General features: G+C 39.8%; 1 protein-coding gene across 1 annotated transcript in view; it reads left to right on the top strand.

The window, feature by feature from the left end:
• Nucleotides 1-20,149, top strand: part of FAM151B (family with sequence similarity 151 member B) — a 33,523-nt gene extending 13,374 nt beyond the window's left edge. The window contains exons 4-7 of the mRNA XM_075193157.1: nucleotides 7,693-7,910; nucleotides 18,447-18,582; nucleotides 19,490-19,689; nucleotides 19,782-20,149. Of these exons, the coding sequence (XP_075049258.1) occupies nucleotides 7,693-7,910; nucleotides 18,447-18,582; nucleotides 19,490-19,655 (520 nt within the window). The 3' untranslated portion in view covers nucleotides 19,656-19,689; nucleotides 19,782-20,149. The remainder of the gene's footprint in view (nucleotides 1-7,692; nucleotides 7,911-18,446; nucleotides 18,583-19,489; nucleotides 19,690-19,781) is intronic.
• The last annotated feature ends 5,858 nt before the right edge of the window (nucleotides 20,150-26,007 follow it).

Below are 26,007 nucleotides of genomic sequence, written 5' to 3'. Positions count from 1 at the left end.
TGGATATTGCAATAATGAATTGAAGCCAGGTGAATATATAGAATGAGGTAGTGCAGGAATGAGTCGCAGCCAAATGACAATACTGAATATAACACAATCTTTTGAGTTAATGCAGAAACATACATACTGTCTCTGTGGCTATGCTGGTATAAAGTAGTTTTTGTAGCAATGCAGAAATAAACAGTCTTTATGGAAATGCAGGTATAACAGTCTTTATTTTGAATGCCCAGCAAAGTGAGCAATGATAATTACTGTAGTCTGTGCCTGATCATACAGTGTAGAGCTATATGGATAGTGTTCAGATACAAAGCCAGATATCGGGAACCAACCGACTGAGTTGCAAGGTTAAATATCAGGAACCAGGAAACTGCTGAATGCAGAGCCAGGAACTGCTTGATGAAAGGTTAGTATTACACAGGAACAAGGAAGTTAGTGTATAGTGCTATCACTGGCAATGAGTGTTGGACAGATGAGAGCTTATAACGTGAAGCCTTTCAATCAGCAGTCAGAGGGAGACACATGAACTCCATAGCAGATCTGAGTAGCAAACAGAAAGCAAAAAATGCAAAGCAGGTGGAAACCTAACATCACCTATAGCAGCTCAGTTATATAATTCTATACCACACAAATGTAATTTTTCCACTTGTGCACCTAATCCACACTCGGAACAGAATGTCCCCTGCTCCGCCCAAGGCCTCCCATCATATACAGTACAAACTTCTGCACCTCTGCTGGTGCCAACATGTTGGCCTGTAAATCCATGTACTTGTCAGTTTTAAAGGGTTTTCAAAAGTATATGTGTGAAATCACATTTGTACCTTGTAACTTTTTTTAAAAAATTACACTTGGTATATTTCCTTAACTGCGGGTTTGAAAAAGTGGAGATGTTGCCTGTAGCAACCAATCAGATTCTAGTTATCATTTATTTAGTGCAGTCTGCAAAATGATAGCTAGAATCTGGTTGGTTGCTATAGGCAACATCTCCATGTTTTTAAACCTGCAGTTTAGTAATTATACCCCTTGGTATCTTTCAGACAAGTGACAAAAAGCAAGAAAAGCAGCCCCTGCACACATATCACTGTTATGCAGCTGTCAAGTTTGAAAGTGACATGGAGTTAACCAAGGGAGCTTATTGCACTGGGCAAACAATTCTAAATTTCTTATGGTCTTCAGATTTCACGCTTTCCAGAGGTGGACATATTTAAAGGGGTTATATCATGGTTTAAATACATGTAATTATTGTGTAGATATATTTCTAGTGCTTAAAATAGTGGCAATCCCTTTACTGTGTAATGCAAAAGTTACAGCTATATTTGTTAAAACCTTAATTTTTAAAGCCTGCAGAATGCTTTCTGTAAAAGGGGACATCTGGAGGCTGAAAGCAGTTACTGCACTTCATTAAAAAACAAGAAAACATACTGAGGAAGTGCAAAACCATAAATAATCACAATTATGTAATATTTTAGCATTGAACAGCATGTTCTTATTTTATAAAGTTTGTTTGAAAATCATATTTTGATACCACACTTTTAACACAGAATACCAATTGTACTAAATTCATAAAAAAAAGATATTGTAATCATTTTCATTTGCACTTTGGTATTGACACAGAATAATAATTTCATTATTACATGAAGCCACTAGGTTGCACTATTCTTCTATCCTGTCCATTCATAAGATGTTTTCTGGAAGCCCTGGATCCAAAAGCTGAAGTAAAACACAAAACAAGGTACAGCAATCATTTTAAGTAGAGTTTTGTTTCTATTCCTAATGATCTCAATGCGTTGACAGGTTCCTCACGTTAAGAATATGTGGGTTGAACTAAATAATCTTGCAGAAACTGTAGGTGTTTTGTGAAGCTTTTTAGTCAAAAAGAAAGTGTCACTTTTGAAATGAATCTGCTAGAAATTGCCTGGCACTCTTAATAGACATTATATAACTCAAAATTATACAGTGTTTAAATTGTGATCAAAACTGCAGCCCACATTGATCAGAGCCTTGTAGTTCAATATATAGCCCCATTGGCTTTACTATAAAAAGTGAATATCTGTCTCTGAGTGTGATAAACGTGTCTATAAAATATTAAACAAGTTATAACAAGATACATAGGGCTAGATTTACTAAGCTGCAGGTTTGAAAAAGTGGGGATGTTGCCTATAGCAACCAATCAGATTCTAGCTTTCATTTATTTAATGCTTTCTATAAAATGACATCTAGAATCTGATTGGTTGCTATAGGCAACATCCCCACTTTTTCAAACCCGCAGCTTAGTAAATCTAGCCCATAGAGTCTGAATGAGTACGAGGTTGTCTACTCCAGTGCTGAAAGAAGCAATGTGTTTCCTTCTCCAATAGAATGTGTCTAGGAATTGTCCTGGAGCTAATCCTTATTAGACCCTAATACCTTATGAAAATTAATTTTAAAGAGGTTGTCCAGCATTGGGTTACATTAATGTATTAGATTTTACTGCCTCTACTAGATCTCTTACTACACACATTGCTTATTAGCTTACGTTTGTGTTTTTTAGCTATACATTTAAAACATCCATCAGAACCATTTAGTGTTGCCTCCCATTGATAGACATTACTCACACTTATCTGTGCTACTTATGTGTTGTACCTCATCTATTTGTTACTTGCTTTCTGTATCCGGCGCTACGGAATCTGTGGCGTCTTTTATAAATAATAATGGAGCCTTTTCAAAGGCAACGTCTGTGTTGGCTCCTTAAGCCGGACACTCTGTTTTATTACAGCTGATATTGGGCATTTGTCCTAATATCACAGTGTGTGGCCTCTAAAATACATGTAATTCCAGATAATGATCCTCTCAAAATCATTGTCTACACTGGGGACTGATGGAGTGGTCAGATGATGCCAGGCGCGTACAGAACAAAGTGGGCATCTTCCTACGTCTCCAACAGCCACAATGAAGCCAGAAGTGGTCTGGCAGTCTGACCAGAGCTCATGTAATTGTACAGTGATCCTGACGCTGGGGTGGAATGTTGGCACCACCCTATGTGTGGCCACCATTTAGCAATACTATTTTGATTCTTAAGTAAACTGTGAAAAGCAGAGTTCCTGGTGCCCATTAATGGGACATAATAATGAAAAGGCTTTGTTTTTAAAACAAGGCATGTTTGTAGATAAACCAGGGCCTTTCAAGTCTGATAGGTGTTGTTTTCAAAGGTTTGGATATTCTGAAATATTCAGGGCATATGGCAGCTCCCATTCATTCCAGTATACGTAAAATATGCAGGGAGATAAGGCAGTCTTGTTAGAGTAACATTTTCCCATATGATTTACTGACTGTTTATAGGAGGAGGATAATGTGAAAATATAGTATACTTAAGATACATGTATCATGTTGGTGTGAGTTTCAGTGAACCCTCATTATGCATCATCATTTATTTATATAGCGCCAGCAAATTCCGTAGCGCTTTACAATTGGGAACAAACATTGATAAAACATTACTGGGTAATTCATACAGACAGAGAGGTAAGAGAACCCTGCTTACAATCTATGGGGCAATGGGAGTTTGAAACACAAGGACATGTGCTACATCATGCACACTGGACCAGCTAGAATGCAAAGGTAAAAGTACTGAGTGGGCTGTGTGTGTACCAATGTTGGTCAGAGGGTTGTTGTCTTGTGTTAGCTGTGTAGAGGGTGATAATAGGGGAGATTAAGATGGTGGTTGAGGAATATTATAAGCTTGTCTGAAGAGGTGGGTTTTCAGAGAACGCTTGAAGGTTTGGAGACTAGAGGAAAGTCTTACTGTGCGAGGGAGGGAATTCCACAAAGTGGGTGCATGACCCACAGAATAATGAAGAGAAGGTTGCTATGAATTATCCAACATTTGCTCTTTCACGCTTTGTTAGCAAATAACTTTGATTCGTTTAAAGCTGGGGCGTGTGATCAAAGTTTAGATGGGGTACTCATGGTAACAGACCTTACATTATAAAAAGAATTGGGTATGTATATCAGGCAATTCTAAATGCTTTCTGAAAGATTATTCATTTTGAAAACTGCTTACATTTATGTGTGACTTTGTACTCTGCAAAACCTCAAAAGTGGTTTTGTTGAAAAGCTAGTGCTTGATAAAGTATTATGTGGACCCTCCAGGGGCGGATTGGCCATAGACCTTACAGGGAAGTTTCCCGATAGGCCGATGGCCTAACGAGGCCACCTCAGATTTTCCCGGGGGGGGGGGGGGGGCGCATTTGGCTGCGGCGGGGGGAGGCACGTACAGGAAAGCAATCTAAAATATTGGTGTTCAGTGGGCAGCAACAGGCAGCCAATTGCTAGGCTCCCATGGTGCTGTTCGGTGACTTCACTTCCTGTCTGCCTGATGTGAGAAGAGACGCTGCTCAGAGCAACTGAAGGTAAGTGAGGGGGGCTTAGTATACTATACTATACTAAGGGGGGGTCCTATACTATACTAAGGGGGACTACCTATACTATGCTATACTAAGGGGGGGTCCTATACTATACTAAGGGGGACTACCTATACTATGCTATACTAAGGGGGGCTGCCATTACTATACTAAGGGATGGCTGCCTATACTATACTAAGGGGTGGCTGCCTATACTATACTAAGGGGGGGTCCTATACTATACTAAGGGGGGGGCTGCCTATACTATACTAAGGGGGGGTCCTATACTATACTAAGGGGTGGCTGCCTATACTATACTAAGGGGGGGGGGGGGTCCTATACTATACTAACGGGGACTACCTATACTATACTAAGGGGTGGCTGCCTATACTATACTAAGAGGTGGCTGCCTATACTATACTAAGAGGTGGCTGCCTATACTATACTAAGAGGGGGCTGCCTATACTATACTAAGGTGGGTTACCTATACTATACTATACTAAGGGGGGCTACCTATACTATACTAAGGGGGGCAATCTATACTATACTATACTAAGGGGGGCTACCTATACTATACTATTGGGGGGCTACCTATACTATACTATATTAAGAGGGGGCTGCCTATAGTATACTATATATTTGCCCTGCATGGCTTTAGAGATGACTCACTGTGTGTAAAGTCATCACATCTAGGTTTTCCTAAATGTTACTACAACCAAATTCCTGTAGTTCTAAATCCCGCCTACTTTTGTGTTGGCCCCACCTACAGTTATTTTGGTCCCGCCGACATGTGGCCACTTCAATAATTTTTTTCCAGGGCCACTTTAAGTTCCCAATCCGCCCCTGGGACCCTCTTATTTTATTATGATCGTTTGGCCATTGCAGGAGCTATTATGTTTGACAATGACTGACATTTCAGGTCACTTTGACTGAAAGCTTGCAAAGCACCCATTAAGAATAGGCTGAGGGGGGTCTTAAATGAAAATGCCCTCCACTGTTTATAACTATTTCAATGTTTTCTCTTTTAAGAAGACTAATATGCATTAAAAGTATTTTATAGCAGTGTGTAGAATAATATGAGGACCTTAATCCAAACTTTATGAATTGTGAGTGGAGACATGCAGGTCATTCCTGATACGTATCGTGCAGCCCAAGCCATGGGATAAGTCTACAGTATGGAAGGAGTCACGAGGAATCCAGCAACTCTTCACAGACTAAAAAGATGTTTTTACGTAGAGCAGTTATGGTAAAATTTAGTTCATTGTGTGACCTATAACATTATGAAAGGATTACTAAGGAGTGATTATACTTTTTGGGGAGTATTGGAAGGATGGCAGAATCTGTGAAGACTTTTATATACTTTTTATTGCACTTAGGGCACTCACATTTTAATCAGCTGCACAAACCACAAATTAAATAGTATATGACATATTATCTAATATTTGATAATTATGCCAACAAATAGAGTTCTGTTCATGTCAGGGTTTTAAGAGGTATAGCCAATGCTCTTTACATCTCTAAATTGTGATTGGACGGATTAAATTTCTGTTCCAGGTCTTTCCCATCGCAGCTGCTTCATCGTGTCTCAGCTGTGCCCTCTGAGCAAGGATGTCAAGTACAAATGCTTATTAATTTATTTGAATTTTAAAATATTTACTTGTATGCTTGAGCCATTCTTTGTGATATACCAGCTAAAATTACTGATTTGCATGTATAAAGTATTGAAAAACATTAAAGCTCTACTACCACATTTTCATTTCCCACTTTATTAGGGGGTGTGAGCTAGAGGGCCAAACAGAATCCTCCATGTCCATGATTGTGTCTTTTCCTTGGTCCTCCGCTCACACAGCCCTGGTATTCAGCAAAGGCTGAGACACTGACTACTAGACCCCATGAACAACTGCTGGATGGTGCTGCCCCTGGGACTCTGGGGAAGGCAAGAAGCTGTCTAGATCCAGGTGGTAGTAAAGGGTTTGAAACTATGGCCATAACTGGGGTTGTTTTAGTAAAGCAATACAGTTTAAGTAGTGTTCTACTTGTCAGGTGAATGCTCACAAATAATATGATGCAGTGCAGCACAATAATTAAATTGCTATGTATGGAGAATGCAAATGTACCCTACCATTTTAATTTGACTTCTTTCTCTTTGGCATTATGCAGATGCTAAAGCTAGTGGACTGTTCTTGGCAAGGGTGACCTGCCGCCTTCTCTCTGGTAATCAGAGTTATAACTATAAATTTTAGAAAGAAGGAAAACGGATGTCTCTCGGCCCTCAACTGTAGCCAAAATCAACCTAAAATATTTTCTTGTGTCCACTTTCAGCTTTGCACCCTGGGTGATGCCCTAGTTACAGCACTGCTGGGAATCTGCATTACCCAACTGCTCTTCTATGTACAACCTGTGACACAGCATAAACAAGAGTTCAGTCACCAGCATATATCTACTGGTGCATACCAAATGCCTGCCCAGCTCTAAGAACATGTGGCTAGACAGAGCAGATTGGAGACCAAGGGCCAATTGGTTCACATTTACATGCCTTGAAAGGTTCTAAGTATAGTTACATGTTCTTTTGCATTTGATTTTCTATATATGGAGTTGTATTCGTTATGATCGGTCCCTTTTAAACTAATATGCAATGGGAAATTGATGTATATTTTAATCACTACCATGTTGGGTGACGTCTTCATTTTAAGCTTCCTTGAATTTGAATAAGATATTTATCAGATTATTGGGACGGAGCATCACAGTAGAGCTATTTTCTTTGTGGATGTTCGTCCTCATTACATTGCACTGAAATGATCAAGGTTCATAAAGGTTAAAATATTTACACATAAATTACTGTACATGGAAACTACATATTTAGCAATTATTCAACAAATGTCATAATCTTTTCATGCAAAGAATATTAATTCCTCTGAGCAGCATATGGCTTATACTCCTGGGGTGCTTGTTGTCTGTAAGGAATGTCCTTCTCCAATTAATAACTGTCATGTTATTTTATTATAGTGATTTTAGAACTGTCACTTTGTACATTTGGTGCTTTTCAATAAATGGATAAAGTCAGATTTAAATATAACATTTATTGTATTTGAACTCTCATGTATTTCATTAGAAATGCATTGGATTGAATTCACAAAAGTTAAATTTTTATGTTAATAGTGGTCTTAGAAATAAGCATTTTGTGATAAAACTGTGAAACAAGGCAAATATGGAGGAAATTCTCACGCTTCCCAACATATATGCCTCTAGATGGCCTGTTTAAGAAGTCTTGTTTTGTAGACCTATACAAATAATATATAATAATTTATGCCTCATTTAGTTTGGAAGCTTTGCTGCCCTCCTTGAAGATCTTGGATATGATCAAGCATAAAATTCAGCAACCTGTTTGGATAAATGCTGACATACTTCCTGGACCTGGGGGAAATGCCAAGGCAGTGGATAGCAGAGACTTTCTACAGACTGTTACATCATATTTCCCAGATGTGACTTTATCATTGGGATGGACGACTGGATGGCGTCCCGAAGAAAATAATGAAGGTAAAATAATAAATATTTTACACCAATTAGATACACACCTACTGCAAGTTAGATTAATAAGTACAGATGTCTAATTGGTAGCTAAATTACATTAATCATGCATGCAAAGCACTGTAGACTGTAATGTTGTAAATTCTTAGTCACTTGACTCATCGATTTCACACACATCTTATTTCCAATGTAATTGTTTTTCCCAACTCTACGTTTTGTACTGTATATTTTGCTAGTATGTCACTGTTAGACTTCTTGTTTAAACATTACACCACGTGTGAGAGGTGTCCAGATGTGATTATATTGGTATGGTGAACTAGTACCGATGTACCCTGCTTAGGAGAGTCATTATTTTATTTCACACAACTACTGTACTTTGGTTCTAATACAGTGAGCTGATATGGCACCCTTATTCCTACCTAGACTGTGACCTTATGTATCTGACTTGGATTCCTGGCTCTCTTTGTAGCTCCCCTGGCATTTTATATTCTGTTTGGTGACTTTATGACCCTGCACAACGAAGGGCTTTTGGACTTTTTTCTTACTGTACCATGACATCATCTTTTCACATCCACAGGAAATTTGGAATCTGGTCTTTGCCAAACACTTTTCCATTTGTCGTTTACAGTTAATTTGTTACCTTTATCAGACAGTCCCTATTTTTTGTTTCTTCATCCACTTAATCTTTACTCTGGTCCTCCTTCAACTAGATTTGTTCCAGACACTTACTCGGTTACACTGAAACACTGGGAATTCTCTTAGGACTAATCTGCCTCTATTTATAACTCTATCTTTCTCTTCTATACACTTTTATGCCTAATTAAAGTTCTTCCATTCTCGTCCTATACATCTTCAGGCTTCATTAAGCTCAGACATGATGCTTGGGAAAAAAATCCTGCACAAACATAGACTTCCAAAGTGGTAAATCTACTCTTTCCTACATCGTCTACATGTGTCTACACACAACAGTTTTGTAAGACTCTTTACATTGCCCTATTGCCTTTGTATCCTTTACTTTTCTCTCTACACTACACACACAGTTTCTACAATCATGGACACGCTACTTTAGAAGCCAATTATTCTCTAACGGGTTTCTATTCCACTAAGGCTCATCTACAAAACCTGGATCCTCAGTAGCTTTTATTATGTACAAATGCATCTCTTGGTCTGCCAAGCTTAAGTCATCGTGTACGTGATGTTCCTTGTCCGTGAATGGCAGCCTGTAAAAGGGGATTGCACCTACTTGCAAGTTTGTGGGTGAAAATAAAAGTCTGGATAGTGGAAACAGTGGCAAAATATTGTCTTTATCAGGTGTGTCGCTATTGTACATTTTAGTTATTTTTTTATTTTTTTTATACATTAGGGGAAGGGTGCCTGACAATGTGTTCTTCTTATAAAGTATGCCTGCAAGGTGTAAATTGCATACCATTGAGAGTATAGGATAAGCACCCGATCTCTGCTACATTTTCCTGGAGAACAATCCTGTACTCCTCCCAATTTCACCTTCTTCACCTCTTTATCACAACGAAATCTTGTTGAGCAAAATACAAACTCCGTTTTGCATGTGGGTGCATAGGTATAGGCACATTCATACGTACATACGTATGCTGCACTTAGCCTGAACTTAGCAGAGTGCACCTAAAGAAACAGGGGCATTTGTGCAAATAGTCATTTATACTGCACTTTTGTACACATCTGCCTTTACTGACCGTTTTAGTCCTACCTAAACATTCCATGTCCACTTTTCACTTACTTTCCCCTCAACTAAGTCATACATGTCTGAACTAACTACTTGTGCTCCTGACCTTATTCCTTCTGATTCGCTCAGTCAGAACATGATCCCATTACTCATCTACTTGGCCTATGTGTATAGGTTAAAAAGATTATCTTGATTCATCTTACCTATTGAGCCACTTTGATGACTATTCTCTCCACACTGAGATTATATTGTTTTTGTAGGTTGAAGAGATCACAGCCTGCTTCCTATACAGTGCTTTTAAAAACTATTGAAATCTGTCTTTTTTTTTTTTTTCACACTTAAAAGGGAATTTTCATTTGTGTCACACACAAGCTTGTAAATACAATTCCTGTGACGACAACAACATACAATTCAGTGTCCAGGATAACCGTCCCATGGCATTATATACAGCCCAGCAGTAATACGCTGAGCAGGATGTAATATGCACAGTAAGGAGACAAGGAATGTGTAATAGGCATAACAAGATGTAAGATTTCCAGCCAATATGTAAAACGCTCACAATATAATATGACAAACAAGGTATAATATACAAGCATTATATCCAGCTGGATACCCCCAGTGGTCAGCAAGCTCTCCCTGTAGCTTATTGCACACTGTTGTGGCAGCATACCTTTAAAATATTTCATAGTATATAATTCACGCAAATATGAAAGAAAGGTAAAAAACAAAACGAAAAGGACAAAATTCTGCAAACTGAATTTTAAAGAAAACTACAATGTTTCTAGAATTTTGGAATAGGTCAGGGGTAGGCAACCTGAGGCTCTCCAGGTGTTGTGAAACTACAAATCCCAGCATGCCTTGCCACCTATCTGCTGGTTATCTACTGGCAAGGCATGCTGGGACTTGTAGTTTCACAAACACCTGGAGAGCCGCCTACCCCTGGAATAGGTCTTCCAGCGTTAAATATTTCCAAGAGTTGACGTGCTGTGCAAACTGACGAGGTCGGAGAAACAGTATAATAACGTGACGTTTGAATACGTCAGCTTTGAGAGGTACAATATGTGTGAAAATGTGTTTTTATTGGTATTGTTAAGCGTTTGGGGTTAGAAAAAAAAACATCCTCAATGGACATAACTATGCAGTTTGTTAAAATACTTTTGGACAGGATGTTTCTGGCTATTGTAACTGCAGATATCTAAAAGTAATCAAATCATGCTCACACTCAATCAGTAGCAACCAAACCTCTCGTAGTAAATGTAAAAGATATGAAGCATTAGCGGTAGGTGGAGTAACTATTTCTACAATTTCAGATCACAAAGTAAGTAAAACTATGTGCATTTTACACAGTATTTATTAGATGCAAAGAGGACGAATAAATATGGGATTTCTGATTAAAGGAAATTTGGGTGTCTTTGTGTAATTTTCGCACAGTACACTCATGGGCAAATGTTTTGAGAATGACACAAATATTGGTTTTCCTTTTGGTCAGATGTTGCTATGGTATACTGAAGTAAAATTACAGGCATTTCATAAGTGTCAAAGGCTTTCATTGACAATTACATTAAGTTTATGCAGAGTCAATATTTGCACTGTTGAACCTTCTTTTTGAAGACCTCTGCAATTTGCCCTGGCATGCTGTCAATCAACTTCTGGGCCACATACTGACTAATCAATGCTTGAAGTTTGTCAGAATTTGTGGGTTTTTGTTTGTCCACCCTCCTCTTGAGGATTGGCCACAAGTTCTCAATGGGATTAAGGTCTGGGTTCCCAAAAGTTTGATGTTTTGATCCCTGAGCCACTTGGAGCACATTGCCATAAGGCAAAAGTGATAACTATCATGCTGGATAAGGCATTGTTAGTCACCAAACTGTTCTTAGATGGTTGGGAGAAGTTGCTTTTGGAGGATGTTTTGGTACCATTCTTTATTCTATTCTAAAATTGTGAGTGAGCCCACTCCCTTGACTGAGAAACAACCCCACACATGAATGGTCTCAGGATGCTTTGCTTTTGACATGACACAGGACTGATGGTAGTGCTCAACTTTCTTTCTACGGACAAGTGTTTTTCCAGATGCCCCAAACAATCTGAAAGGGGATTCATCAGATAAAATGACTTTACCCCAGTCCTCAGCAGCTCAATCCCTGTACCTTTTGTAGAATGTCAGTCTGTCCTTGATGTTTTTCCTGGAGAGAAGTGGCTTCTTTGCTGGCCTTCTTGACACCAGGGTATCTTCCAAAAGTCTTTGCCTCCCTGTGCGTGCAGATACACTCACACCTGCCTGCTGCCATTCCTGAGCAAGCTCTGCACTGGTGGTGCCCCGATCCCACAGCTGAATCAACTTTAGGAGATGGTCCTTGCGCTTGCTGGACGTTCTTGGGTGCCCTGAAGCCTTCTTCACAACTATTGAACCTCTCTCTCCTTGAAGTTCTTGATGATCCGATAAATGGTTGATTTAGGTGCTAGCAGCAATATCCTTGCCTGTGAAGCCCTATTTTGTGCAAACCAATGATGACTGCACGTTTCCTTTCAGGTAACCATGGTTGACAGAGGAAGAACACTCATTTGAAGAACACACCCTCCTTTTAAAGCTTCCAGTCTGTTATTCTACGTCAATCAGCATGATAGAGTGATCTCCAGCCTTGTCCTCGTCAACCTGTGTTAAGGAGAGAATCGCTGACCGGATGTCAGATGGTCCTTTTGTGGCAGGGCTGAAATGCAGTGAAAATGTTTTTTCGGATAAAGTTCATTGTCATGCAATTCATATGATCACACTTCATGACATTCTGGAGTATATATGCAAATTGTCATAATAAAAACTGATGCAGCAGACTTTGTCAAAAACTAATATTTGTGTCATTCTCAAAACATTTGGCCATGACTGTACATAAAGCAACAAAATATACAGTATATAAAAACACTAAATATATAATTTAATAAATATGGATATCTGTTTGGTAAGTAATGTTATCACTTATATTGGGAGAGTAGTGCCTCCTGTAAAATATATATTTATTTATATTTGGTGAGCAGTGATACCAGTTATGTCATATATAATTATTTTACTGTATTGGTCCATTTCCATTATAATGCCTGAACACCCACATGAATTGACATTTAGTGATAAGTGACACATGAATAGTTCTGACCCTGAACATTCTATTCATGTACTGACATTTAGTGTTGTGATGAAGTTTGTAATTCAGAGAATTCCATTATTCAAAGAGAAAAACTGTACTACTTAACTATGCAATATATGTGTTGTCGAGTCTCACCTGCTAGATGCAAATGCTTCTTCTCTTCTACCGGATGCAGAGCGTCCTTGATGTAAAGTATAGAAAAGGTTGAAATTGCTGTTTGTGATGTATGACCATATAACTTGTATCTTCTGAAGGACAAACATGCTTTATTTCTCTACCTTGATAGCGGTCAAAAGTGAATTGTTGTCCTGCTTAGTAGTGATTAGCATCACCATAATGTTTAATTTTTTTTCTCTTTTAACTTGATGCCTCCTTCTTTTTCAGCAACAATAACACATTTTTAGAAAATGTCCACAGTTTCCTTATCACTTGTTCTGTTTCTCCCCCCCCTTCCCCCCTGGTTCATTTCTTTATGTACACATGAGCAGGCCTTGCCCATTTTTGTCACATGACTAATTTGGAATATGTTTTATGATACAGTGGTGTTATTTTTTGCCCCTCCTGATTTCTTTTATTTTTGGGTGTGACCTAGTTAGAAAAAGTCTAGACTTGAATCCAGTTGAGATACTGTACTTTAAAGAGGGAAGTTCATTAAAGCAATTCTGCAGAGAAAAGTGTACCAAAATTTCTCCACAGCTATGTGAAAGACTGATCTTCAGTTTATCGGAAGTGTTTGGTTGCAGTTTTTTCTGCTAAAAGTGGCACAACCAGCTATTGAGTTTAGGATGGCCGTTCGTATTTCACGTGGGTGATATTGGTGTTTTAAAACTTTCTTTTATTTTTTTTCCCCTTTCCATCAATAAATTAAATGACAAGTTAAAAACTGTGTATACTGTGTTTACGAAGGTTGTCTTACATACCATTTTGTTTGAAGAACCGATATAAGGGGACAAAAAACTTGCACACCACTGTGTGTATAAACATTAATGAAAGAAAGAAGACAGCTAGATATGATGATCACCAAAGCAATTGTTTTTGGTAGTGTTTATCTTTAATATACAGTACTTCAATCACTTAGACATTTTTTGTTTTTGCTAGCAAAAGTGACAGTGATGTTGTTCAGGTCCCAAATCCCTGTCCTTCACTCCTTTTTTGTTTTTATTAAACTGTTAATAATGAATAAAATAATTTTACTAGCATGTTCATTTTTTGTATATGGCTTTGGTAACTGTTTACTTCTGATGCAACCCGTATATATGAACTGGCAGGCGGTGGTGGTAGTAAAATTAAAGGTGCTCAAATCTGTCTTTAACAGCTATCTGACAGGTCCTGATGTTGAGCGATCTTGCCAAAAGGAATTTTGTGCCCCAGTACTGCAACTTCTTGGGGCCCCTTCCATAGTGCCTGAAGAGGGCATGTCCACACCACATTGGCGGCTCCTCACACTACACAGGCAGGCCCGGGCCCCGATCATTTGTACCCACTCCACCCCCTCTCACCCTGATAGTGATAATTGGTTGTGACGAAATGAGTGAAGATACCGGGTTTATCTGGCCCAATGCTACCCACTTCACGCTGGCTGGCCGGCCACCCACGGGTGCCTTCCTATGGCAGGGAAGTCTACCCAGTACCTTCCAGGATTCGTATGGTCACTCAGGCAAATGCAGTTATAGAAATACAACAGTATATTTATTGTCATACAAACAACACTAGAATATTATGTACCCACAGTAAATAAATGCCATGCAGATTTACCACATCATCTCTCCCTTACCCCAATAGCTTAAGGACTTATAGTCACCTGGCTGTCCAGACTTCACGAACCATGGATCTCTCTCAGCTGCATATATAGACTTTAGTAGAGAACAACAACTCAAAACTAAATCTTGCAGTCTTCATGAATGAAATCCCAGAATGAACACCCTTCCCCCCCCAAGAATCGTTCCTTATATTTCAGGTCTAATTTCCACTGTCTTTCCCCTCCCTTTGCAAACCCCTGGGTCTATTCTCCTTAACCATTGGTCAGTGCTGGACTAGGGGGAGTTGGAGAGGCGAGTGAAGATGAGCTGTCCTTCCACAAAACCTCCCCTGTTAGATGGCCTGTCTGGACTAGCCTGGTGAGAACAATGGACACTAATTAGTGTTCCCACTCCAGCATCTTACAACCTTATCCCTACCCATAATCCCCCTGGCTTAACTTTAAAGACAATGAATAGCAACCTTACTGCCATCAATATACAATATACATATGTACACTGAACTACAATGTCCCCTTAGCCACATGTTATTGGACAATGCAGTTGTAGTCTGGTGAGCTGGGGAACAAAAGCAAGGGCTCCACATTATGTGAGAAATGAGAAACCGAATGCTCACAGGGTTATCACACTCATTTCGTCACATTGGTCTATTGAATTTAAAGGGATGACACCTCAGGTCAAACGGTTATAGTCCGCATACCTGGTGCACCAATGCGTTTTCAAAGGGAAAACGGGAAAGGTCAATACTCCAGTCTGATTTTTTGGGTGGATATAACAGATGCCTTTAACAGATGACTTTTCGTATACGATCCTAAGTAAACATACTTTAGAATTTAACATTTTCTGTTTAAATATAACCCCCAAAAACTTTTGTGGTATAACATTTCCAACCATAGACATTTCAGTTTATCACTGCAACATATGAAACTTGCCTAGTAACTGCTTGCTAAACAATACATATTACTGCAGAGTTCCAAGGACATTACTTAACTGCTTCTATGTTCCTTAATAACCTGTATAGCTCTTGAGCCAGGTCAAAAGCAGAAGTACTGTAGGGCATAATAATGTTAATCCTCTCCTTTCAATGGGACTCTGCACTGTTTTAATGCTGTTTGAACAGTGAACACTTAGTCTTCATGACTAGCCACTGTTCTTGGGAACATTTTATATTTTTATGTTCCTGTACTGATTCACATGAACATGCCATCACAAATGTGACTTACACTGACATATGTTAACACTTCATTGAACAGGATTAGTGAGAACTAATGGTCAGTTATTTATCAAAATCACATTGTACCGCAGCTTGAATAAGGACACCAATGAGGTATGTTACTTTTGATCTTTTAATGCAGAGATTTCTAGGCAAAACAACATTATGGCCTCACATGGCCTGAGTCACAATGGGAAATTCAGCAGCCCCTATGTGTTTTTGCAGTGGCACAATTTTTCTCTGCAGTCATCAGCATGTGGATAGCTCCACAACTGTTGTTGGTAGAATGTAGAAATGCTCAAAAATGTTGAACCAGTTCGATATTCAGATATATTTCACTGTCATGAACATGTTTGCTGTGCAACCGCCAGTTTACCTGGATTTGTGAATAGGTGGTGCAGAGTTTGCCACTCTCATTTTACAGTTTGTTTTTGTACTCTGTCCCCTCCACTGCTTGCTTCCTCCCTCACATCCATGCTACGATTTCCTTCACATCCAGAGTATCCCTCATGTACACTACTTTCTGCCCCCCACCTCCATGCCATTCTCAGGGCCACACATCATTACACCGCTCCCACCCCCACTACACACCCCACCCAAATACGCTGCTCTCTCTCCACCCTGACTCCTCCTTTACACTGCTTTCTAGCTGCCCCACATTCACCTTCATGCTAAACTTTAGCCGCATAACCCATACATACCTTCATTATATTCTCTAGCGGTTACCCCACAAACACCTTCATTTGACTCCCGTTTCATGATAACATTATTCCCTCTCCCAGCCTCAATCATGGTTGTGCATGTGTTTTGAATGATCCTAGAAAATGGTGCGGAGAAGCCAGCAGTTAATACCAGTGTAGTGACTTCCTGAGGACATCAAGCACTCATAGTGGCGAATGATGCAGATATAATGTGAAAACAGAAGTGATAGCACAGTTTGCCATCACCTCTATTGTCATTGGTCAGTAGATCCATGCATGGAGGCCAGACTCTAAGGTGTGCAGGGCCGTCTTGGCACGACGGGCAGGTTCCTGGGGGCCCAACGGGCAAGGAGGCCCGAGGCAGGACTTCTGAAGAAAAACAAAACAAAAAAATAACTAAAAAACGTACCTTTTGCGGTCACCCTCCCTGCTCCCTTCTTCCGTGCTGTGCTCGCAGTGAATGTCGGGCATGATGACGTCATCACGCCTGACATTCATGGAGGAGCACAGCACGGAGGAGCGCAGCACGGAAGAGCGCAGAACAGCGACGAAGGGAATCGGGACTCGGAGTTTCAGGCGATTGAAAGGTAAGTTAAGGGGGATTTGAAAAAAGATTTTATATATATATATATATATATATATATATATATATATATAATATATATACTTTGCACTTCCTCTGCTAGTCTCACCTTCCACTGTACTAGATATTATGGCTGTGGCTGAGTGGTACTGGTGTAAGATAGAGATTTTTCTAGATGGATGCGAAGACTTCTCCTTGCACGTGAGACCGGTTACATATGCTATACTAAGTCACAAAGGGGAAGGCCCTTTCCTGGTGCAGAAAGTGAGGTCCATAGAAAATATGGTTTGATGTAGATGAACTTGACTAGCCTGCATTGAACATCTTTGGGATGAATACAAACGCTGACTGAGCCAGGTCTTATCGCAAAACATCAGTACCTGACCTCACTAATGCTCTGGTGGCATAATGGATTTGAATCCCAGCAGCTATGTTCTAAAATATAGTTGAAAGCTATGAGGATATGGGGAGTTCTTAGAGCATTCAAATCAACTACAGATCAAGGTACAATGTATGGCAATGAAATGGCAACTTTAGAAGGCAGGTGGGTAACAATAGTCCAGCAAATGACAAGGCAAAGTCCCAGGATGGTAGCTCGATGGCAAAGTCCCAATATGATAACAAGACAGCTAAATCCCAGACAAAGTCAGTTTACCGCTGTTTCCCAAATGTTGATATTCCTCAGATCAGAGTATGACCTCTTCAATCTGTCACTCCAAATTAGCACCGCACTGGATTTGTGGGGTTTGGAGACAAAACTTCCAATCTCACACTGACACGCTCCATTCTCTGGCCTGCACGTTTTTATAGGCTCAGAAATAGCCTTCTCCTAACTGAGTAATCCACCACTGCTTTACATACTTTTACTATTCAGCACAGTGCCCTCTTGGTTTTAAATACAGTTTGTAATTCAGTTGCTATCAGAACTAGCAGGACCTTTAAGTTATGATATTGCCTAGCTAATGAACCATACTGAGTCTGCCATTTACACAGAAGAGTTATTGAATACACATAGCCAATTTGTTACATGTCACCCAACTGGCGTAATTTAAACTTTCTAAAGCATTAAACCATACTTTACAGATAACATCACAACATATGAAATATGACACACAATGCAAAATAATAAGTGTAAACCTTTTGACCACACCGTATGTGTACATATTGCTAATTTTTATCCTGATGGCTTTCATAATTTTGGGCTAGAAATATAAAAAAGAGAAACATTTTGTTGACAACAAATATAAAATGTATTTGAACATCATTTATAACTTGTTTTCGACATGCTGTATAATTTTATCTGATGTTTTTGTAATTTTAAGTATTACCATGACCATTCATTTTACATTACATTATTTTGCATTACATTAATTACCAGTTTCATATTTGTGTCTGAGGGTGATGTTCTCAACAGTATTATCGTAATGTTAAATAAAACATTTGTTGGACTTTCAGGCTACAGCTGGGAGATGGTGAGAGAAATGGAGGAGATCTGTAAAACTTTGAGCCAGCCGGTAACTTTCCCAGTAAGAGCGGCCTTAGTACGACAGTCATGGCCTCCGCTACAGTGGCTGTTGCAGACATCAGACAGGTAAACCAGTGCAAGCATTGGTTATTAATACATATGTATTATATTATAGATATACTGTATATCCATAATTGGGCAACTGAAAGTAATTACCAATACAAGTAAATATCTCACACTGACTTTTTTATTTCTTTTATATGGCGCCACCAATTACGCAGTGTTCTAGAGAGAATGTTTGCCATTCACATTCGTCCCTGCCTCAATGGATCTTATAGTCTAAATTACCTAACGCACGCACACAAAGACACTGATACTGAGATTAATTCTGGCAGCAGCCAATTAACCTACCAGCATGTTTTTGGAGTGTGGGAGGAGGAAATAAAGGGAGAACATACAAACTCACACAGATAAGACTCTAGTTTGGAATCGTACTCCTTACTCCTGCTCTGTGAGGCAGAAATGCTAATCACTCTTCCACCATTCTACCTTTTTATTGGGGGGATATTCTTTCTATCGTTTAAATTTTGTATCAGAGTAAACTACAAGGCCTGTTTAAGTGTAAGATACTCCCGTTTTACGTCAGACTCTGCATCAGCCCCGTTGCCTTTTAGACAGCAAGCATTATATTTAGAAATAAGTGTAACACAGTTCAGATGTTCATTGCAGGCAGTGTTTTACATGGAAGAACAGAGTGCTGTAAGGATGGGTTAAAATGAATATTGCTTGCAATCAGAGTAGTTTGGCAATTGCCAAGATTGAATAGGGCTGCTTTGTGTCCTAAAGGATTGTTCATTGTGCACCTGTATAAAACCTCTATTTATCCATTGAAATCACTAATGTGTAATCGGGGTACTTACTGCATTCCAGATTAAGATCTATCGAGCAGTGGTTATTTTTATAAGCCAATCACAATGTGGTTCACTTGTTGTCAACAGCGAGACTGATGATCAATAACGTTTTCTCATTGCAGGTATAGCCTTACTGTATGGGCAGGAAAAGATGACCTTTATCCTGTGGATGACCTGCTCTACATCAGAGAACATTCAGAGAAACACAGGGTCTTTTATGATGTGTTTGAACCTCAAAACAATGAATTCAAAAAGGCCGTACAGCAAAAACAAGCATCAAGACAGTAACACTGACAACATATGTACTAAAAGTATGTTTTAGGTCTAAGAGTTGGGTGCATTATATTAATTTGTTGGAAGGAGCATTTTCCATATAACCACTAATGCATGTTTGACATTTTATGTTCACTAGAGCTACAATCAAGATAATTTAAAACTTGTGGTACTCCCTGGTGGACACTTCCTCACTCTATGAGTGGAAGAAGAGCGTGTTATCAACTACGACACAGAGGAAGGCAAGATCTTCTGAAACGACACTTTTAATGGGAGGACTTTTGTATTCAGAGAAAGTAGATGGGGAAAAGACATGGGAATAGAGAGGTAATTACACTTATTTAACTGAGCGCATGCAAATTGGATGATAATTGTTAAAAACTGACAATATGTTCCACCCACATTGCATTCAAATTCAGTGAAATACCATTAACATAACTTATAGTCTTGACTTCTATTACTGTTGCTTGTATTTAATTTTTGGTTAATAAAGTTTGTGTAACTTTGCAGTTGTGGAGTATTCAGTGACCCCCTTCCCCCCACAGTCTTGGGCGGTGCAGGCCCCTAGGCACTCGTTGCACTATTTTATGACAGACCCCCAACTACCAGATGTTTGCAAAGTTAAAAATTAGGTTAGTTACAATTTTTGGTCGGCAGAGCTGTCCCATTTCACCTTGACAGGCCTTACATGAAAATAATGAGCTTGTGGGGTGAACACTGCAGTGTGGTTAGTGGAAAATTATATCTCTGTATGGAAGGCTGGATTGTACAGTCCCCTGAGGTAAGTGGCACACTGGTGTTTCATAGTTCAGATATTTGCATCCGTCACTTCAGTCCTGAGGTCTCAGCTGGCCCTCACTGTGGCCCTGGCACTATATGCCTGCTCTACTGTATCTGCTACTCACTAGTCTCTAGGATCTTCCTTGTCCCCACTGTATCCCTCTATCTACTTATGTGATTATTTCTGTAATGTGCCTCTGCTCTTTGCTCCTGTAAGTTTCTCTTACTCTTTCTCTCTCACTCTCCGTACCTCACTACTCTTCTTATGTTCTCTTATTAAATCTGTTATTACTGCTTCTCTCCCTCACGCTTTATCCTTCCTGGTGTTGTCCTTCTTTATCTATTCTCTCAACCCTCTGTTTATATGACCTCCTCTCACTCTTCTTAGTCAGTCTGCTGCTCCAATCCTTTTAATCACTCTGGCCATTGTTTTGGTCACTCTCCTATTTCTCCTCTTCCCTTCAATTTCACCCTTCTTTTTGTTTATGTAGTTATGACTCCTCCTCTTGGATCTTTATTACCTCTGTTAATTACTCTTCTTCTTTACTTAATGATTAATTTCTACTTGTCTGTCATCTTGCACCCCCTCTACTTTCTCAGTGTCCATGGCTTCATCCGCAGCTCCTCTTCATTCTTCTTATGTCAACTCTGTTCACCTATATGATGTGCTTAGCCATCTCCTGATTGGCAGACTAAGGGCAGTGGCGGGAGGTTCGCGCCCCACGTGATCAGATCAGTCTATATCTATCTTATGTATTTTTATTACACCTACTGCTAGGGGTACAAAAAATGGAAAAAAATAAATACAATTTTAATAGGTTGTACAGTAATTCAAGACACTGCTTTTTATTGTCTTGATGAATATTTATCACTGTGCTACTTACCACTATTTAATTATTTTACTATTATTTCACTAGGTGATTGTTTTGCAATTCATAACAATGTTTTGCCAGTGCTTCTATAAATAGTTACTTATTCTGTACCCAAACCTATCCTGTCACATCACAACCCAGACCAAGCAGATGTATGTTTGCACCCCAGCTTGAGTATCATCATCATCATCATCATCATCATCATTTATTTATATAGCGCCACTAATTCCGCAGCGCTGTACAGAGAACTCATTCACATCAGTCCCTGCCCCATTGGAGCTTACAGTCTAAATTCCCTACTATAGACACACACTCACACACAGACAGACAGACATGGAGAAACTAGGGTCAATTTTTGATTGCTGCCAATTAACCTACAAGTATGTTTTTGGAGTGTGGGAGGAAACCGGAGCACCCGGAGGAAACCCACGCAAACACAGGGAGAACATACAAACTCCACACAGATAAGGCCATGGTCGGGAATCGAACTCATGACCCCAGTGCTGTGAGGCAGAAGTGCTAACCACTAGGCCACTGTGTGACCTGGTCACATTTTTCAGTGGGTTACTTGTATAGGTTTTCAGAGAAAAGAAAAAAAATACTTGTGGAAGATATTTATCATGTGAATTAAAGCTATAACTTCTGCTATGTTGCCTGAATTCCAGCTGTATCTGGGTGTCCGTTTACTTACATGGTCCTTTAGAGATCTTAACGTCTAACACTCTGTTCTGTAAGTCCTCATGATGACTGGGAAGAAAAAAAAATTGTGCTTACCGTTCATTCCTTATCCTGGAAATGCTCAATGACAGCCGTTACATTCAGTAGAATCCCTTTCCAGTTTAGGTAGAGACCAGTTAAAATCCCCCCTCCCCTTGTTGGTATAGAAGGCAGCTACTTCTCTTCCCCTGTTTCTTTGAGTGAATTCCCAAGCTGCTTCTGCAAAATATAAGCATAACAAGCATGGGTGGGAAGCTGGGCTGCCTTGAAGTATTCTGAAGAAAAGGCATTAACTGTAGGCATAATCCGTCCTCCGTAGCAGCCATTACAATGGAATGTACCTAAGAATACAATAGGTAGGGCCACAAAAACCAAGTCAGCCACATATTCTGCAAAATTATGAATTTATTTAGCAGCTGGGCTAAGAGCATGACTCTCAAATTGAGAATCATCAGAGGATAGGATATCCAGATGATAATGGCTAACGAAGATATGGCTGGGAGTCTGCAAGGCTCTGACTTGTAAGCTTCGGATTGTCATGAAGAGTGATCAGATGAAGTCCCTCTTTGCCATGGCAATGAACTTTATCCCAAAAACATTTCCACTGCTTTTCAGCCCTGCCACAAAAGGACTAGCTGACATCAGGTCAGTGATTCTCTCATTAACACAGGTGAGTGTTGACGAGGACAAGACGAGATCATTCTATCATGCTGATTGACTTAGAATAACAGACTGGAAGCTTTAAAAGGAGGGTGGGTGCTTCAAATCAGTGTTTTTCCTCTGTTAACCATGGTTGCCTATAAAGAAACATGTGTAGTCATCATTACTTTGCACAAAAAGGACTTCACAGACAAGGATATTGGTGCTAGTAACATTGCATCTAAATCAATCATTTATCGGATCAACAAGAATTTTAAGGAGAGCGGTTCAATAGTTGTGAAAAAAGCTTCAGGGCGCCCAAGAACCAGCAAGTGCCAGGACCATCTTCTAAAGTTGATTCAGCTGCGCGATCGGGGCATCACCAGTGCAGAACTCACTCAGGAATGGCAGCAGGCAGGTGTAAGTGCATCCACGTGCACAGTGAGACAAAGGCTTTTGGAGGATGGCCTGGTGTCAAGAAGGCCAGCAAAGAAGCCACTTCTCTCCAGGAAAAACATCAGGGACAGACTGCTATTCTGCAAAAGGTACAAGGATTGGAATGCTGAGGACCGGGGTAAAGTCATTTTCTCTGATGAATTCCCTTTCAAATTGTTTTGGGCATCTGGAAAAACGCTTGCCCGGAGAAGGAAAAGTGAGCGCTACCATCAGTCCTGTGTCATGCCAACAGTAAAGCATCCTGAGGCCATTCAAGTGTTTAGTTGCTTCTCAGCCAAGGGAGTGGGCTGACTCACAATTTTGCCTAAGAACACAGCTAAGAATAAAGAATGGTACCAAAACATCCTCCACGAGCAACTTCTCCCAACCATCCAAAAACATTTTGGTGACAAACAATGCCGTTTCCAGCATGATGGAGCACCTTGTCATAAGGCAAAAGTGATAACTAAGTGGCTCGGGGGAACAAAACATCAAAATTTGGGTCCATGGCCAGGAAACTTCCCAGACCTTAATCCCATTAAGAACTTGTGGACAAATAAAAACCCACAAATTCTGACAAACTCCAAGCATTGATTAGGCAAGAATGGGCGGCCATCAGTCAGTATGTGGCCCAGAAGTTGATTGACGTCATGCCAGGCGAATTGCAGATGTCTTCAAAAAGAAGGGTCAACAGTACAAATATTGACTCTTTGCATAAACTTAATGTAATTGTCAATAAAAGCATTTGACATTTATGAAATGCTTGTAATTTTATTTCAGTATACCATAGAAACATCTGACAAAAAGATCTAAAAACACTGAAGCAGCAAACTTTGTGAAAACCGATTTTTGGATCATTCTCAAAACTTTTGGCCATGACTGTATGTTTGTACGAATTCTTTCCCTGATCCATCTGGGAATGGCTTGTTTAGAAGTGAGAGACACTTTCCAAGGACCCTGCAAGAACCATGTTGCTCTGTGCTTTTGTCCTGGATAAGTATATGTCAATTGCTCCTTCCATGTTCAAGGAAATTGGTTCTCTCTGTCTTCATGTTTAGGTTGTGGACAAAAGAATTACAGTACGACTCCCTAGTTAATGTAAATTGTAGAAACCAGTTTAGGCAGATATGCCTGATTGGCTCGATACCACACGGCTTAAGCTGGGTACACACTACAGGTTTTTCGTCCAATAACAAATCAGCTGACATCCGACTGTTTGGTCAGATATCGTGTAGTGTGTATACTTACCCAATGATCTAAAGTCGCCCCAAAGTGCCGATCATCGTGTCATTTGGTTGGTCGTACTGTTTAATATTTGCTGACTGATCACCTTCCAATCCTGCAGTGTGTATGAATTCACCCGACTATCGGCCAATAATGTATCTCAGAGTGACAGGTCTCATTCACCTTGTCTGCCTGCTGCTGATCTTGTCATGATCCACGGTTTCTGTCAACTGTCTGCGGCTGTTTTGCTTTAGAGAAGAGACTGATATCGGTGGTATGGGCTGCTTCCCCCTCTCTCTCCCTGCACATGTAGTCTTAACCCTTTGTGTGCTGGCTGGAACAGATAAGATTAGTGCAGTATGAGGAGATTAGATCAGCGTCCATTCCTGGGGTTAAGCTTCAGCTGCCGGAGATAAAGCTGTCACACTGTATTTACAGCCAGCTTACAGTTCTGCACTCGGCACAGTGCTGTGTCAAGACAGGCTGCCCAATACAATTGCCGGGCTGAATGTCTCTCAATGAATTAAGACCTGAGCTGTCACTTTTGCCTTTTATGGACTACCTTGCAGCCAATAATTTTGACAGATGAAGAGCAGGGATCTGATGATAATCATGTATAGTGTGTGCACGTCAATCGGTATGCTGATCGGGATTTTTAAAATTTATTCTGTCGTTGGTATATCGTTAATAGTTTACTTTTCTGTAGTGTGTACCTAGCTTTACAATTCTCCAATTTTGCAAGTAGAAGCGATTGCCAGTAAGAGCACCACCTTTGTCATCTACTTCAATGAAACTTCTTGCAATTGTTCAAAGGGGTCAGACATCAAAGTGTTAAGCACTAAATTGAGGTTTTATGGAGCCACAAATGATCTGATAGAAGGTTGGATTCTCATTATAAGAAAATAATCAAATCTGCTTAAGCTAACTTGGAATCTAATAAGACTTAAAGCAAGTACTTGTACCTTAAGATAGAAAAAGCAAGATTTTTGTTGAGACCTCTTGAAGAAGGTCAAGAATTAGAGGAATAGTTGCTGCAGTTGGATTGGGTTTCTTCCAAACCCTGCAATAGATTATTGACGTATTCTAAAAAAAAAAATTCTTGCCTGTAACAGCATGCTGATTACTTGCTCTGAGACTCCTTTACTCTATAGCAGTTCCTGACAATTTCCATGCCCTCAAAGCTAGCCGTTCTGGATTTGGATGCAGAATTGGACCTTGGTGAAGGAGATCTGACCAAAGAGGCAGAGGCAGTGGTTGCTCCCTAGAATCTCCCAGGCCACAAGGAATCATGGATAGCAAGGTGGCAGGATTCAAAACCAGGAGTTATTCAGGCTGCTGGACAGCTCCAGGCCTTTACTCTGTGTTTTAGCTCAGTTTAACTTAGTCTCTATGAATTTCATAGTTCTACCTTTTTCAAAAGGGATGACAACAATCCTAGTTGTAATAAATCGTATTACTAAGATGGCTCATTTTATCCCTGCTAAAGGCTGAACAGACAGCAGTGCTTATGATTCAGGAAATATTCAGGCCTCATGGCATCCCCAATTTTATATGGCTTTAGATCTACGTATTCATTTCACCTCTAAGTTTTGGAAAAGTTTCTGCATTGCCCTTGGACTGAAGGTTAGTCTGTCCTCTTCTTTTCATCCGCAATATAATGGGCAAACTGAAAGGACTAATCAGACACTTGAGCAATATTA

Source organism: Mixophyes fleayi, chromosome 1 (genome assembly GCF_038048845.1).
Source record: "Mixophyes fleayi isolate aMixFle1 chromosome 1, aMixFle1.hap1, whole genome shotgun sequence".
Lineage (NCBI taxonomy): Eukaryota > Metazoa > Chordata > Amphibia > Anura > Limnodynastidae > Mixophyes > Mixophyes fleayi.
The sequence above is the reverse complement of the archived record's forward strand: the minus strand, read 5'-3'. Positions and strand labels throughout refer to the sequence as shown.